The following is a 17,592-nucleotide window of genomic DNA, read 5'->3' as shown; positions in this document are numbered from 1 at the left end:
TCCTCGCCCCCTCCCCTTTTCTCTGTCATCCCAGGGGGCTTCATTAAGCAATTGGTTCGGGAGACCGAGAAAGAGTCCAAGGAAGCAAGACAAAGGAAACAAGCAGCGCTCGCCTCTCCAGAACGAGAGGTAAGTGGCCCTGTGAGAAGGGGGCCGGGTTCCTGTCAATACCCACCATCCTGTTCTGTGAACTTCCTGTGAGTCACTCAACATCCTGCCTTTGCTCTTGCCGTTCCCACTTTGAGGAATGTCCTATCTTTAGCTTGATCTGTCGAACTCCTATGCATCCTTTAAAACCCAACTTAAGCAGTACATCTCTGGAAAGGTTTCCCTTTGCCTGCCTTCCTCTGATTCCCACTGCATCTTTTATGCCTATCTTAATTGTGGTGGGCATAGAAATTAGTTGATCACATGATTTATTTGACTAGGAATTCCTTAAGAACGACCACCATCTCTCTCATTCTACTCTGTATCTCGAACAGCTCTCATAATATTTGGCCCATAGTGAGTGCTCAAGAAATGTTTGAATAATGAATGAATGATGTTAGGTGATATATGATTTGGGGCATCATTTTACCCCTACTTTTGCATAAAGGGAAATCTAGATATTAGCTAAAGATGTATAGACGGCTCAATTTAATTTTAGCAGAAAAGATACTTGGTTAGTACTCATTGGTTATAGTGATATTGGTTGTAAAAGTATTGAAACCTTTCCATCCCAGGTGGTAAATGGCCATGACCCAAACCCCCCCAAGTACCCTCCAGCTGCCATGCTTACCTAGGCCCCTTTCTTTAGTCTCTTGAAATGGCCACAATCCAATAATTAAAGGATTCATGCTTGGCACAGGCAGAGACCTCAGTACCCTGCTCCAGCTGGCTTCCCTTCTGATTGGTTGGTATCCACTAAAAACCCTTAATTATTCTGAATAGCACAGCTGGACTGAAGCAATAGTTGGACAAGATGTACTTTCTATGCTTTAGGAACTTGCAAATTTATTCCTAATGGTGGCCAGTGCTGTCTCCCTTCGTTTCTCCAGGGAACCTGAACAAGATGATGGGGCTGGACACCAGGGAGGCAGGCTTAGAATGCAGTACACCTTGAGTAATGTCCTTTTTTTCAGCTTGATCTATTGAACTCCTATGCATCCTTCAAAACCCAACTCAAATAGTATATCTCTAAAAATATTACATCTGTGTTAGAAATAAAGGGTATCTCCTCTTGTATATTCAGTGCTCTCTTGAAGTGGGGTGAATGCTGCAATAATTAGGCTGAGAAATCTGGTGGCCTCAGGGTCTAGTGTTGGCTTGAGCTTAAGGGTCATCCTGCTTTTCACTCCCCTTCAGCTGTTGTTTGCCTGGCCAGCCCCCCATGTGCCTGCACCTGTCCAATAACAACGACTTGGCTGCATCAGAGACTTCATCCAGCAGCTGAACAGCAGCAGCTGCTGAAACACCCTGCCAAGGCTTTGTGGGGGAGGATGACAGGGAAGACAGGCCCTGTCCCCACCCCTGCCTGACCCAGGCATAGGTGGGGGCCAAAGTCGATCCCCGTAAGCTGTTGTTAGGTCAGGATGAAGGGTACCTGTGTGCCCTTTATCACCAGACAATGTTCACTTAGCTGCTTGGGAGCTTATTTGAAATCCTGTGCAGTAATGGGGTAGATGGGATTATACTCTCTTATCGGAGGTGGACACTGAGGCTCAGAGAGGTCAAGTGACTTGCTCAAGGTCATGAGGCCAAAATAATAATAATAATAATAATAAAAATAAAAAGGTCATGAGGCCAGATAGAGGCAGTGCCAGGGTAAGAGTCTGTGTGTTCTCTGCTCTGGAAAACTGCCTGTGAAGGGCCAGTCTGGGGAGTGAGGTGGCTGGTGTGGTGACCACAGAAGCCTGGGGAGGAAAAGTTTCGATGAGGGTACAGGCCATGTTTTGCATGATTAAAGAAGCAGAGCTGAACAGGGGATGGGGACAAATGGTCACCACTGAGCCTAGACAGAGACTCAGAGCCAAGATGCAGGATGGACAGGCCTCAGATCACAACAGGTGTCTGGACCATGGGCCAAGATGCTCCTGGACCCGGAGTGGGGCAGCCTCAGGACGTGTTCCTGCGAGGCCACAGGCTGTGGCTGGTTCCTGCCAATTTACTTTTCTTGTCCCAGTAGGTAAAGAACTCTGGAGTCTCTCTCCTCATCCCAGCCCAACTCTTTCATTTAACCCTCAAATAATCCTTACAAAGAGCCATTAGAATCCATCACCACTTTGCAAGAGTGGAAAATGAGTCTCATGGAAGTGACTTGGTTTTCCTAGGGCCACTCAGCCAGTGAGGGTCAGGGAGAGGCTGGAACAACACTGGGGTAAAGAGAGACCCATATCCAATATCAGGAGAACTGGGTCCGAACTCTGACCTCACCATTCCGTGTGACCCAGGCCAAGTCCCTTTCAGTGTCTTGGCCTCGGTTTACTCATCTGTAAAATGGATGTGCTGTGAGCTTCCTCTTGGCCCCAGTCATTCTGGAGGTACTGCTTCTCCCATATGCTAAGAAGGCTACAGAGGGCTGAGGGCTTTGGTGACTGTGAAACAAAGATAACTGATCCCATCTTCCCTCCCCCTACTCCATGATCTCACTTCCTTTAGAGTGGAGCGGGTGGAGGGAGGATGGGATTGGTTATCTTGCTTGGCCCATCCCTGTGTTTCTTCCATGGTGGTTTGGTTAAAAATAAGGTACTGATTCACTTTTCAAACTGGTGTAGATGGTGGTGAGGTTTGCCAAGTGCAGTCAATCCCTTTTCCGAGGCAATGTCCTGCTTGGCTCTAGAAGGTCAGACTGAGCCACAAGGCCCTGGGCGCTAGAGCAGGGGTTCTTAGTCTTGGCTGCACACTGGAATCCCCTGGGGGGCCACAACCCAGACAAGCTATATGTTAGACTCCCCGGGAGTGGGGCCACAACACCAGTATTTTTTAAGGCTCCCGGGGAGTTTCAATGAGCCCTGGAGAGACGAGTGAGGCCGTGGATGTGCAGGAGCTATGGGCACTCAGAGAGGCCTGCATGGCTTTACATTCCGGCTTCGTCTGTTGGGCCACCTAACATTTTTGTGTTTGCTTCCTTATCTGTAGAATGGGGAGAAGTTCAGAATGTACGTCATTGGCTTCGTATGAGGGTTAGGCAGGGTATTACATAATGGCGATGTGAGGCCCACTGCAAGGGATCTGCAAGTGATAGCTATCATCATCATCATCGTCGTTGTCATCATCATCATCATCATCATCGTCATCATCACAAAAACGAAGATAGAGATGGTGTTCTTGAGGCATTTACCACCTAAAACAGGAGGGATATATGAATCAAAGCTAGAAAAAGATTAAGAATGTGGTCATTGCTGCAGATGGTGAGCTAGCACAGGGCTCTGGGACTTCATGGATGTATGAGACAATTTCTGATTGAGGTCTTCAAGCAAAGATTTGCAAAGGAGGTGGCACTTGAGCTGGGTATAGAAAGATGAGTAGGGAATGGGCAAGTGAAGAGGGGAAAGGTCATTCCAGACAGCAAGCTCAACATGAGCAGAAGCATGGAAGCAGAGAAGTGGCCGGTGTTGTAGGAGGTGCTCGGTGTGGTTAAAGCATGAGGATAAACAGGGACAATAAGACCAGATTGGAGTGTGGGGAATCCTTGTTGAGAGCTTTGAATGGCAGATGGTGATGTTGCATGATTTCCCCATAGGCTGTGGGCAGCTGCCCAAATCTTTTGATTGGATTTGAAACGACTGGCAGCAAAATGAAGGCAGTGGAAATAGACCTGGGTTTGGGAAAGAAGACAAGACTTGAAGCTTTGTAGGGCAGAATCATTACGATCCTGGGGCTGGTCCATTATAAGAGAACAGTTAGAACCCCAGATTCCCAGGCCCAGTTGTGTGGGAGGCTGGCATTAGCACAATCTAAGATGGAAATACCCAGACTAGGGCAGGCAGTGAAGCCAAGTATTGAGGTGAAGCTGCCTATCAGGTCTCTTTCTGCAGAGGCAGAGACAAAGCTGGCCCTGTGAACAACTTGGGCCACAGCCAGCCTGGTTGAGGATGGAGGGCTGGGTGGGGCTGACATCACAAGGCAATAAAAAGGCCTGGCAGAGGAGCAGGTGGTGGAGACCCCCTGGGTGTGATGTAGCCCAAATATCTAGTTCAGGCAAGAGTGGAGGATGTTGGGCGGAATAGGGCCCTCACTTGGTATAGAGGGTAGGGTATGGGAACCAGGGCAGCAGAATGAGCAGCAGCTCAGTTTGTTCAGTTCTCTGTGATTTCCAAAGTACTTTCCCTCCTCTCATCCTGCGACAAATCTGGACGGTCAAGTGATATCTGTACTAAGGAAGACAGAAGCTCAGACAGGAGGGATGATGTTCACGTACGTGATTGAGAAATGTGCGAGCCAAGACCTAGAACAGGTTCTCCGATGATAGGCCCTGAGTCTTTTCCCCTCCTTGCTCAGCAGGAAGCAAGGCAAAAAACATGCTAACACAACAAAACCGACAGCAACAGCAACAGCAGCAGCAGCAGCAACAGCTACTATTACTGAGGATTTACTATGTGCTAGGCTCAGTTTCTGTATATTATCACGAATCCTCACACCTGCCCTGCAAGGTAGGCCATTATGGCCTTTGTTTTGTTGGTAAGCAAACAGGCTCAGAGAGGGGAAGTAATTTACTTAAGGCCATACATCTAGTGAGTGGCAGTTAGGAGTGAATTTGGAGTCGAGTCTGTTGAGCTCCAAAATCCATTCTCCTTTCACTCTGTCACTTGGCCTTGAGGTGCTGGGCCAAGGCCCAGGAAGTGGCTCATTGCCTGGCACAGTGCTCATTATATCTTATAGGTGGTTGAGGGTGTTTGAATGAATAAATATCTGGGTGAACAAGTAAATGGATGAAAGAGTGAGTGAATGAGTGAATGCCAATGCTGTCTGGTCAGCAAGTAGCTAAGTATGGTTGTGATCTCTCCCTTAGACTCCAGAAATCTCCGCTAGTCAACCTAACAGCAAGCCCGACAGTGGCACCAAATCTGGAAGCCAGCAAATTTCCCAAGACAACCAGGAAAGTTCTCCTCAGAACTCAAACGTTCCGGTCAAGGAGAGCGAGGGGGCTGGTACCACGGACCCTGTACTGATGACCACCATCAATGGCGAGAAGCCCCAGGAATCGAGCCCCAGTGGGGCTCCAGCCAAAAAACCTCTGCCTTTCAAGAGGGGTGTGAGGAGGGGCGATGTGTTGCTGATGGTGGCCAAGCTGGACCCGGACTCAGCCAAGCTGGAGCAGAGGACTCAGCCCCATGATGCTCCCGCCTGTAAGACCTCACCCTTAGCCACAGACCCTGGAGGGGTGAAAAAGAGGGAGACCCCACCGACTCCTCGTGGTTCCCAGGCCAGCACCGAGGATGCTGCCTCGAAATCTGAGAAGACCCAGACCGGGGGTCTTGGGAACCCAGCAACTGTGCTACTGACAAAAGGCGGGAAAGATCAAGGCATAACAGGGCAAAGGGGTGAGGTCCCCCAGACCAAAGAGCTGAAAGAGGGTGAGCCCCAAGGCAAAGAGGGGCCAGGTGAGGCGGGGAGGCCAGGGACAGTGGAGAAGAGGGGAGGTGACCCTCCAAACAAGATGGCAAAGGGGAATCTCTCCAAGGATGCGGGGGGTGAAGGGAAGTTGGCTGGGGCCCAAATTCAGGTGAAAAAGTGGGGAGGTTTCCTGGGCAGAAGGAGCAGGTTGGATGGTCCCCAGAAGACAGACAAAGAAGGTATGCTCCCAAGTAAGGCAGAGAAGACAGACAAACCACAGATCAAGGCAGAGAAGATGGACAAAGTACAGGGAGAGGTCGGGAAGGTCAAGGAGGCTCCTAGAGTGATGGAGAAAGCAGATGGATCTCAGAGTGAGTCCCAGGAAGCAGGTGAGGCTGGGGGTGAGACAGAGAAGGGCCGTGAAGCCTCCAAGGAGGTAGATGCGTGCAGGGAGACCCCAGCAGCAGCTGAGAAGGAGGGTCAGCCAGACAGCAGAGGGCAGCAAGCAGAGGAGCCCTGTGCAAGACTAGACGACAAGGCAAAGGCCCTGGTTATGGAGCTAGAAGGACCCAGACCACCTGCTCTGGAGAGCCATGCAGGAAAGCCTCAGACGCAGGAGACTCGAGAGGGGCCGGCCCCGCAGGAAGAGGGCAAAGGAGGTCAGAGCGGAGACTCGGACCAGGTGAGGGGGCTGTGACCCCGGGAGTGGGGAGGGTAGCTCAGACCCTCTAGAGAAGGAAGGGTGGGAAAGACTTGCCCCCGAGGATGTTCAAGTTGTGGGCAGCAGATGGACGGAGAATTGGAGAGAGGTGGCCAGCCCGGGGGAGGCAACAAGTACTTCTTCCTTAACCAGCAGGGGTCTTGAAGCCCCCACTACACCTGTCCTGGGATGAGATTCTTCATTGTGTGAGGGAGGTCCCAAGAATGTGAGATATCTCCTCCTGCTTGCACTGCTTACTCACAATGTCCCATGATGGTGCTCAAACCTGGAGCTGCATAAATAGCAGATTGCTGAAGATGCAAAGTCCCGTAGCCCCACCTTGGAGTGTCCATTCAAAAAAGCCAGAGGTGGGGGCCAATGCATTGACATATAAATAACCCTTCTTCCCCAGGAGAGTCTGAGTTTGGTGGTCCCAGACCACACTGAGAAACTCTCATATAAGGAGTTTGCCCTTCACATGGGGGTTGGGGGAGGGCAGTGTCGTCCTGGTCTAATTTACGTGATCTTTCCTCTCAGGCTTCTGAGGACAGATGGTATGAGGCAGAGAAAGTCTGGCTGGTTCAGAAGAATGAATTTACTCTTGGTAATTAGGGGTGTTACTACAACTTGGGGTATCTGAGTTTGTTTTTCTTGTGCTCTTTATGACTGCTAGCCATATTCGCCAAGTCCTGATCACAGTTTGGGGAGAAAGGTGAGGGAGAAGGAGGTGCTGAAACTATGACGGGGATATGTGGCTTTCTGGGGTGGGAGTAGTTGAGTGTCATTTCACCCTTGGCACCTTGTCTAGTGGGTACCATTTTCAAAGACATTTGAGCCTCGGTATTTAATCATTTAACTAATTCATTAATGCCACAAGCATGATTTTGTTCTTATAGTGTTCCTCAAGAAACCCAGGGTCTAGGGCAGGTGGGCAAATAGACTTCATCTCACGAGCCCCCTTTTGTCGATTAGTTGTGACCCCACTCTTCTGAGAAGTGATTCTGAGTGCTAGTCAGAATGTAGTTGGGAAGACTGATTACTTAGTGATGTCTGTCATGGACACTGGAAGGGGAAATGGCAGCCTGTACGTATAGTCTGCCATCCCAGGTCTAGGTATGAGATGGTTGTGTACACAACCATCTGGGTTCCTACTCTGTGCCTGGCACTGTGCCAGCTGATAAAAGCACAGGTGAGTTGAACTCAGCCTCTGTCCTTAAAGGGTTTGGGGTCACAGTTCAGAATCCTTCATGTGAATAGTTCTCAAAGGGAGAGGAGTCTGCCTCTTTCTGCTCTGTCCCAGGCCCCTTCTCCAGCTCCACGGCCTGGCTCAGCAGCTCAGAGCCTGTCCCTCTCCTCTCCTCTCCCCTCCCCTCCCCACCCCTCTCTCTACTGTACACCAGCTACGGTGCTAAAGCCAGATGAAGGAACAGCTGACCTGCCGGCGGGAAGGGTGCGACTTTGCATTGATGCTGATAAAACCATCACTGAGGTGGATGAAGAGCATGTTCATCGGGTGAGACTCCTGTCCCCTTCCCTGACTGTTCACACCTTCCTGCCCCACCCCTGTGAGAAATACCCTTGTATCTGACTGCAGATACTACTTTGGCTTGATGCCCTAGAGGGAGTTATAGGGAAGACCAACGTTGAACTCATTGATCTGCTGGAGGTATATTGTTAGGGGGTCATTACTCTGTCCCCCTTTATGGACATTGCAAATCATGCTACAAAGCATATTTCCCTTTTCATCCCGGCTACCGGGGAACTCATAGCCAAATTTGTTGCTTGCCATTTATCATAACATAGGATACAATGACCTGTATTTTGGGTATCAATTGTTCTATTGATTTTGCTTTTTCAATTGTTTTGCATAATATTTTTCAGTGTACCACAAATCTATTTGAGGACCTATTTGTAGTATAATGATAGACACAAAGGTCCTGTCCTGATCCCTTTCACCCCTCAAAGCCTACTAATCAAGAAAGAGTTTTCTCTAGGAGCATGTGGGCCTTGTTTATCTTCATTCCTCTTTACTCCTCCTCTGCCCACCCCAGGCCCTCCATCCCCTTGGTGTTGGGAGTTTACAGAGGGCCAGGGTCCTCAGAAGAAAGACTGACTATAAGAGAGCTCAGGGTTGGCCCCAATCCCAGAGCATTAGGCTGAGAAAACTCCTTGAGGCTGGAAAGAATGGTAGCAAGTCTTTTAGAATGGATGCCTCAAGGAGAAGCTGCAATCATCCTTTGCGTCTAGAAGGGCTTGGGCCTATTTCCAAGGTATCGATGCATGAGGGACTATCAGAGAAGGGGGGCAGTTTGGCCATTGGTCTCTGTCCCTGAGTGTCATAGAGCACAAGCAGCCCTCCCCCACAGACTCAGAAGAGGAGGAAATAGCAGTGGACACTGACTGACTCTTTTTCTGCTGGGTGAGGTGCAGAAGACACTCTGAATTTTGCCGTGTCTCTGTTCTGATCATCTCCCCTCAGTGTGCAGTGCATGTAGGAAGGAAGAGCTGGTGTGAGGAGAGGGATGGATGTCAGGTTGTACAAAGGGCAAAGGAGAGGGGTGCCCCTGTTTCATTAGCAGAGTTTCATTATTCCCTTTCCAGAATCCTTGTGTTCTGTTTCTGGTCATTGGAACACAGCTCCTCAGGGACAGGGTCAGCAGGGCTGTGTGTGAGTAGGGGTGTGGTGGTGGTGTGGGGGCCCAGGAGGCCACAGGACACATTGTGTTATGGTTTGTAGGCCAACCCCCCTGAGCTGGACCAGGCGGAGGACCTGGCCTCCCTGGTCAGTGTCAACGAATCAAGTGTCCTGAATACACTTCTGCACCGATACCGGGCTCAGCTGCCACACACCTGCACTGGTCCGGACCTGATTGTCCTCCAGCCCCGGGAGCCCTGGGCATCCTCTGCAAGCAAGGTGAGGGGGGACAATGGGGGCGGGGAGGGGAACAAGGACAGGAAAGGTAGGGTTAGGGGGCATCCCTCTGCATCTCAGGGAGAGCAGAGCGGCCAAGCCCTTTGCAAATCTGTCTGTGAGTAGCATCCTGCCAGACATGAAATATGGGCACTGTGTAATGGGCACTGTGAGTCACTGAGGACCACGTGATTCCCTTCCTTCAAGGAGAAGGATGAATAAGTGATAGAAACAATAGCAGGAGCATTAAAGACTATGATAATAAAGAGAGAAAATATTGGATGAGTATCAGCTCTGTACCCGGCACTGCTTCAAGCACCTTCGTGTATTATCTCAATTCATTCTAATGCCTGCTCCTCAAAAAGACAGGTACCATTCATTATTAGCCCCATTTTGAGACGGGAGCTGGCTAGGCCAGCTGCTAAACTCATGTTCCCCACGTGGAGGAGCTGGGGTAAAACCCAGGCTGCCAGCTCCTCTGTGCTCACAGCCCCATTCTGGACTCTGGAGAGTCCCAAACACCCACATAAAGCAGGAAGCAGAAGCCTCTGTTCTGTTTTTATTTATTTCTCCTGGGCAAGTGTAGAAATGGTTGGTTTTTGTCAAGGCGATCAAAGCAAAGGGAATCTCTCAGCGCCACCTCGTGGAAAGGCCTGCAGCCACAACCAAGTAATTAAAGCCCTGTCTCCTTCATTCATTCACGGTCTATTGACTGAGGTATTGACTGAGGTCTCCCGTAGGCCAGGCACAGAGGAAAGAGCAGGGAAGGGTATGGGCAATAAGTCTGCCATCATGGAGCTTCCTTTCTAATGAGGAAGAGAGGCCCAAAATAATAAAGATAATGTGGGTGGGGCAGATGAGTGGAGGAGGCAGTGAGGCAGTCCGGAGAAGTGGGGACCGGGGTCAGCTTATGCATTGTCATCATAATTCCGCTTTCACTCTGAGCCTGATGCAGGTTTTGTAGCAGAGCAGTGACATGGTCTGACTTATGTTGTAAGAGGATCCCCTTGGCTGCTGGGCGGAGGATAGATGGAAGCAGGCAAAGGTGGAGGCAGAGAGACCCGTTGGAGGTCAAGGGTCTCCTCTGGGCACTGTCCCGAGGACTTGTGGGCCAAGGAAGACACAGGCCTCTCGACTACCTGTAACCCACTGCAGGTGCCTTGGAAGGATCTTGGTGCCTCTCTGGCTTTGGTTTTCTCATCTGTCAATTGGGGATGAAAAGCCACATCTTACCTTCTAGAGTCCCGTGGGACATTCCTAGCCCCTGAAGGATGCTGAGTCCCATCCACCCTCCCCCAAAACCTCTCTTCTCCAGGACACCCCACCCCATCCCATAGTCGCTTCTCAGGCTCCTCTCCAGCCTGGCAGTCCATGGCCAGGGGCCTGGGAGGGTGATAGCTCGCTGGTGTGCTCTCCCCTCCCTTGCTGTGCCGGCTGTGCTTCTATTACTGCAGCCCAAGGCGTCTGAGCCTGCTGAGAAGCTGAGTGGCTCCTCTGGCTCTTTAGCTGCCCCTGAAAAGGATATTTTGTACAGACCCCGAGGGCAAGCCAGATTCTCACTGGCTATCTGGATTGAGGCATACATTTCAGAACCCGGACCAAACAGCCTAAAAATGCAGGCATTGAGTCACCTCCTGGAAGGAGAAATTGAGTCTCAAGATCTCTAACTCAGTGCCTCACCCTTCCCTTAAGTCATCTAGCCTCCCACACCCAAACTCAAAGCCTCTCTGTTCTTTGTCTGAGTTATGGCTAGTTCCTCAAATGGCCACTAGGTGGTAGCACAGACCTGCAGTGAGGCTGGGACTGGGGCCACCTTGAAGATAGCCTGGGTGAGATATGGGCAGTACTGGGGGCCTCTGTCACAGGGATTCTGGGCTCACTCAGAGGCTGGAAGCTGGGTCGGTGCCTGGGGAGTCCAGGTCTTCAAGGGTGTGAGCGTGGGTGTGACCATGTCTGTGTGTGGGGTGGGCTGCCTCTGCGTGCAGGACCTGTGCAACTGTTGGGCGCATGTGCCTGTGAGCACGCCTGTGTGCAAGCATGCAAGGGTACACATGCACCAATGCGAGGGCATGTGCGGATGCATGCACGCATTTGTGTACACGGGGCCCTGGATCTGCAGAATTACCCCTTCCCCCCTCTAGACAATGGGCCGAAGGGGCTGAGGGATGGGATAGCTTGTCCTTTGAACTCGAGTGTTTCCAGAGTGGGAACTGACTCCAGCACTAAGACTCCTGGGCGCTCTGCCTGCCTCATGCCCTAAGGCTGTCTCTAGCCCAGTGGGGGCTGGTCTCACCTTTGCCAGCTGTGGGATCCTGCTGAGCCCAGTGTTTTGCATCAGAATAGGGACTCATTACTATTCTTAGGGCTTGGGGGCACGAAGGTGATGTAGACCAGGGCCACCACACTGGGGTCCTGTCAAGGCACTGTAGAAGGTAGAGGGGCCTTTGCTGAGCCCACTGGCTGCGCACTTAGCATCCTGGGTTTCCGATGCCCGCCTCCAGCCTGGCCCATTCTGCTGTTTCCTTTGGTGCCCTTTCACTGACCTCACTGTCTCCACTGCCTCTTCCCTCCTCCCGTGAAGGCCATGTGAAGAAGGCACACTTTTGTCAAGGTCACCAATGATCTTCCTGCTGCCAAGTCCAGTGGTCAGTTCACCTGGCTCCTCTCTGACTTGACCTTCAGCAGTATTCGATGGGCCGAACGTTCCCTCCTTCTGCGAGCACTCCGTTCCTTGGCTCCAGGACTCCGCTCTCCTGGTTTTCCCCTGTCCCTCTGGCCTTCCTTTACCTCTTCAAGTCTGCTGCCCAGTCCCCTCACCTCTTTTCTCCTCTTTAAACGTCCACTTTCTCGGTGATCTCGTACAGGCTCATGGCTTTAAGATGGCTCCTGTTCGATATAGTTTAATTATGTGCTTTGTTTATCATCAGTCTTTTCCCGGCAGAAAGCAAGATCCATAGGTGGGTTTTTGTTTTTTTGTTTTTTTGTTTTTTTTTAAGTCAGGATTATTAAGGTATAATTACATCCAGTTAAAATCACCCTTGTTAGTGTTTGGTTCTGTAAGTTTGGGACAAATGTTTATTGATGTGTAACCGCCTCCACCATCAACTACAGGACAGTTCCATCACCCTCGAAAGCTCTCCAGATACTTCGTGGTCATCCCCTCCCCCCATGTCCTGTCCTTGGCAGCCACTAATATTTTTTTTGTCCCTGTATGGTAGTTGTGCCTTTTCTGAAAAGTCATATAAATGGAACTGTGGTGTGCAGTATGTAACCTTTTGAAATGGCTTTTGCTATGTACCACAATGCATTTGAGATTCAGATTGTTGCAGCTATCCGCTGTTTGTTCTTTTATTTCATTGTATTTTATTGAACTAGTTTGTTTATCCATTCATCGGGGCATTGGTGTCGCTGGGACACAGGAATTTTCTGTGACTTTCCATGCTAAAACCAGAATGGTTTTCTACCCTACTTCACTAGTTGGAGGACATTTGGGGGGTTTCTAGTTTTTGGCAATGTGGAATATATTTTCAATATAACCAATGACATAAAAGATTTTTTTATGAACATAAATGTTCATTTCTTTTGGGTAAATACCTTGGAAGTGAGATTGCTGGGTGTTGCGATGTGTGTATATCTTACTGTATAAGAAACTTCCAGTTTTCTGGAGTGACTGTGCCATTTAGCATTCCCACCGCATTGTATGAGAATTCCTGCTCTGCATTGTCACCAGAATTTAGTAGTGCATGTTAAAAAAAAATTTAAACATTTTTAAAGCCGTTCTCATCGGTGTATATTGGTATCTCCTCATGGTTGGCAGAGATTTTCTTTCTTTCTTTCTTTCTTTTTTTTTGGTGTCAATTATCTTTTACCTTTACATTTTTTTTCACTTTTGTTTATTTTTTTAACATTTTATTTTTTTATTTTTCCCCTTCCCCTTGCCCCCTCCCCTCTGGTCACTAGTCCATTGTCCATGGCAGAGATTTTACATTGTGTTGAACTCCCAGTGCCTGGGATCATACCTGTTACATAGCAGACACTCAATGAATTTTTTTTATTGAATGAAGAATGAATGGAATGAAAGGATGGATGGATGGATGGATGAATGAATGAAGTGGAAAGGACTTCGGGTATTACCTAAATGTGTTATGACAAATATATAGCATATATACTCCCATGTCCAATTCTGTTTCCATGGCAGACATCACTAATCAATTGTGTCATTTTACCCAGGTGCCTCATTCCAGGTAGGTACTGTCCGGTAATTTGAGCAGTAAGTGACATGAGCCCCAGTTGAAGCTAAAGAGGAGGCCTAGGCTCAGAGGAGGTTCATAGGCTGCCCAAGAAGCCACAGTGAGCCAGGCACAGGACTAAATGCCCAAGTTGGGCTCTTCCCAGCAAAATGTGAGAACTCTGTCAAGGCTGGAACAGGATAGGAGGCAGGAACACGGATCTGGAGTGGAGGCTGGGGTAGGGCTCTGTCTTGAAGTGCTCCCTGGGCACCGGCTAGGGTGCAGAGGTTGATGCTGGGCTCTTCCCACAGGTGCCCAGGGGCCGCCGGGATGGCCTGTCTGCTCACATTGGCTCCCTGGCCCAGCGGGCATACTGGACACTGCTGAGCCAGAGGAGAGACCAGAGCATCGTGGCCCTGGGCCGGAGTGGTGCTGGGAAGACCACGTGCTGCCAGCAGGTCCTAGAGCACCTGGTGGGGATGGCAGGCAGCGTGGATGACAGTGTCTCAGGTACAGTGGTTTCCAGGTAACATGTAGTGGGGGTGGAGGGAAAAGCGGGGAGTTGGGCTGTTCTTCTTTATATTTATTCAGCTAGCATTCACTGAGCACACGTGCATACCCTGTGCTTGCTACTGGGCAGTGCTACCCCAGTTTATTGGCACCTCTGCTCAAATTAGAAAAAAGTACTCCTTCTTCAAGATATTCACAGACATCTGTGGATCATCAGACATTGACAGTGTTAGAACTAAGCACTCGACTGCCGAGTTCTAGAAAATCATCCTGATAAATATACAAACCTATGACGGTTGTACCTCTTGGATGTGGTGTCCTTGTGCAGTGCACAACCTGCTGAACTGTACAGAGGGCCTGCAAGTAAAGACAGAAGGGCACGGCCTATGCTCTTGAGGAGCTGACAGCCAGAAGGGTAACTGAACTAATCATGTGTGCCAAACTCGAATGCACAAAGTGCTGGCAGACTGGTTAGGGGGGTGGTGGCGGGAGCACGGAGGAGGTGGAAAGGAGCTTCCTGGAGGAAATGACGTTTGAGCTAGACCTTAAAGAAAGAGCGCTGTTTATAATAAGAATAAATAATACATTTGCTGAGGACTAAGGTGCCATGACCTATACCAAGCAAATTAACTTATTTATTATTTAAAACAGCCCTATGAGGTCGATATTATTTAAATTTTATAGATGAGGATTTAAGACTCAGAGAAGTTAACTAGCTTGCCTAAGGCCACACAGCTAATACATGTTAGAGCTCAGATTCAAACTGGGTGGTCTGGCTCCAGAGCTGTAACCCCTGGGCCAGTGTTAGCATTTTTTCTTTTTTTTCATTTTGCTTCCCTAAGGAGTCTTTTAAACATTTTCTCCTCTAATCATCTCCTGACATGAAATTTTAATGTCTTAGATAAACCATGATCCGTTTATGTATGTATACCTGTGCTCTATATATCAGACAGTAAAATCCCCCATCTCCAAGAATCAGTTTCTGCCCTCTTGAGGGCAATATTCTTCCTGCTGAGAACACGTGGCCTAGGCAATATTGTTTTTCTAGTTATAATGAATAAAAACAATCCCACATTTGGAGCATTTTCTAAGCACTTGACATTATTCTCATCTTTTAGATGGGGTATCGGACCCACAGAGAGGTTAATTAATTGCCCCAAATCAGGTAACTAGCAAAGGGCAGAGCCTGTATTCAAACTCACTTAGACACTATGTTCTGTTGCTGCTCCACTGGGGTTATTCCAGGGATTTAATGATCACGTGCTTTACACTTGGCACATGTTAGGAGCTGAGGATACAGTGTGGAGAGGTACCAGTCTTTGCTTCCCTAAAATGTAATTCTCCTGTGAGTGTGTGTTTGAGGGTGGGAGTCAGGTTATGCTGTATCCAGGTGCCTAGCAGAGTGCCTGGTGCATTGTAGGTGCTCAATGAATAGTTGTGGGGTGGAATCTAAAGAACAGAATAAACAAAGACAAGAGAAACAGACTCATGGTTACAGAGAACAGACTGATAGTTACCAGATGGGAGGGGGTTGGAGAGCTGGATGAAAAAGGTGAAAGAATTAAGAAGTACAAATTGGTAGTTACAAAATAGTCATGGTGATGTCAAGCACAGCATAGGGAATATAGTCAATAATATTGTAATAACTATGAAAATCCCAGGCGGGTACTAGTCTAACTGAGGGAGTCGCTTTATAAATTATACGAAAGTCTAACCACTATGCTATATGTCTAAAACTAATATGATATATTATTGACTATCAACTACAATCGAAAAGAAAGTTGCGGGGAGACCGAAGGGCTTTTCAAACCTTGCAATGGGGAGTTCCCTGAGAGCAGGTCCAAGAACGTTAGTGCCCGCCGTCCTCTGAGGCTCCAGCAGGCCCAGGGGGCCCTAGGGCAGCCCCTGTCCCAGAATGTACCAGTCCTAAGCCTGAGTATCTCCCCCGTCTTGACCCAGCCTTGCTCCCCCTGCACCCCGGCTTGCAGCACAGGGCCAGGCTGGCATAGGAATGTGTGTGGTTTAGAGTTGAGTTGAGGAGGTGGCAGGGAGCTGACCAGAGCCTAGGGCCAGAATGACGTTTGGCCCCGGGGGAGGCACCAGTGAGGAAGATGATGAGGAAGACTGTGAGAGGTGGGAATGGTAGCACCTGGGCCGTGGGTGACATTCTGCCCCATGCCACCCACAGTGGAGAAGATTCGAGCCACCTTCACTATCCTCCGGGCTTTCGGCTCCATGTCCACTGGCCACAGCCTCAGTGCCACCCGGTTCACCATGGTGATGTCACTGGACTTCAATGCCACAGGCCGAGTCACAGCTGCTCAGCTCCAGGTAAAGCCTCTGGGTGGATGGCAGAGGAGGATTCTTGGGCTGCAGTGTCTTCAGCCCCACTTAGCAGAACCCACGCTTCCAGCTGGGACCCTGGAATGTGTCTAAATGGTCACAGCTCCCCAGCCATGGCCAGCTCCTCCTCACCTCACTCGGTGCCCCAGAAAGTCCCATCATAGAGCAAGCCGGTCCGTCTGCACCTCACAATATGGCGAGGATAAAATATTCATGAATAAATATATAATTCAGCCACTCATTAGTTGGGTCTTAGAAGCATAAGCTGAAATGAAACAGACGCTCGCTGGTCTTCCGTGGCAGTCAGTGTGTGACGAACACATGCCTGCTTGTTCCTATATCCGAATCACCCGTGCCCCACCACTTCCCCTTCAGACATTCGTTTTGAACAAAAATGAGATCAGGTTATTAGAAGCGTCGTTTGTATGTAGAGCTGGTATAATATGCAGACCCAAGAAAAACTCGTCGGTGCCAAATAAGTCCCTTTTCCATCCTGGCCCTGAACACCTACCATTCACGACCATTTGGGCTCCTGTGAAATAAAGATATATTGGAGAGTGGCTCCAGGTCGTTGTTCTTCCCTTTGGATACCTTAACTGGAACAAGTCTATGGCATTAGCTGACTACCTAGATGGAGTCTAGATTAGTGAGACAAAGGACCGATAAGTTTTGATACGAAGCTGTCTGGCAGAGTTTGGACCTGAGGTGTTGCTCCCAAGGGTGGGTCAGGGTGGGGCAACCTACTGGGCCCTCCAGGTAGCTGGATACCAGGCATGAGACAGATGGACCCCAAGTGCTGACCAGGTGCCCGTCCTCTCCCCTTGCAGACAATGCTTTTGGAGAAGAACCGTGTGGCACGCCAGCCAGAAGGGGAAGGCAACTTCGAGATTTTCTCCCAGATGCTAGCGGGATTGGACCCGGATCTCAGGTGAGTGGCTGGGCCGGGCAGGGACAGCTGAGAGCAGTGAGACCAAAGGCACCTGCTCTCCAGGGGCCCAGCTGTAGCTTTTGTCCAGAGCCGAGAAGCAGTGGAACGCAGTAGTTAGGAACCTGGCCTCCAATTCCAGCTGCCTGGTCCTGCTCACGGCTTGGGTAACCTTGGCTGTGTTGACCTCTCTGAGCCTCAATTTATTCCTCTGTAAAGTGGAACTGATACCTTGGCTGACCTTACGAGATTAAGAGATATAGTTCACATATAGCTCTTTATAGATGCTGGGAGGTGTAGATGCTGTCTGCTGTGCGGTGGCACGTCAGCACCGAGCTGACAGAAGTGTGAGAGGAGGACAAGGAACAGCAGATCCCAAGTCTTCCAGAGGTTCCTAAACTTATGGGAACTTTGAATATACATGAGAGTTTGCCTGAAT

General features: G+C 49.5%; 1 protein-coding gene across 1 annotated transcript in view; it reads left to right on the top strand.

Moving 5' to 3' along the window:
• MYO18B (myosin XVIIIB) overlaps positions 1 to 17,592 on the top strand; it is a 270,882-nt gene that overhangs the window by 21,991 nt on the left and 231,299 nt on the right. Inside the window, exons 3-10 of the mRNA XM_011374654.2 lie at positions 1 to 129; positions 4,991 to 6,217; positions 6,773 to 6,839; positions 7,636 to 7,748; positions 8,973 to 9,149; positions 13,687 to 13,885; positions 16,074 to 16,216; positions 17,056 to 17,156. The exon at positions 1 to 129 is cut by the window's left edge and continues 10 nt beyond it. Of these exons, the coding sequence (XP_011372956.1) occupies positions 1 to 129; positions 4,991 to 6,217; positions 6,773 to 6,839; positions 7,636 to 7,748; positions 8,973 to 9,149; positions 13,687 to 13,885; positions 16,074 to 16,216; positions 17,056 to 17,156 (2,156 nt within the window). The remainder of the gene's footprint in view (positions 130 to 4,990; positions 6,218 to 6,772; positions 6,840 to 7,635; positions 7,749 to 8,972; positions 9,150 to 13,686; positions 13,886 to 16,073; positions 16,217 to 17,055; positions 17,157 to 17,592) is intronic.

The sequence above is a fragment of the Pteropus vampyrus genome, unplaced genomic scaffold (assembly GCF_000151845.1).
Source record: "Pteropus vampyrus isolate Shadow unplaced genomic scaffold, Pvam_2.0 Scaffold251, whole genome shotgun sequence".
NCBI classification, from domain to species: Eukaryota; Metazoa; Chordata; class Mammalia; order Chiroptera; family Pteropodidae; genus Pteropus; species Pteropus vampyrus.
Note: the sequence above shows the minus strand (reverse complement) of the source record. Positions and strands in the feature narration are given on the sequence as shown.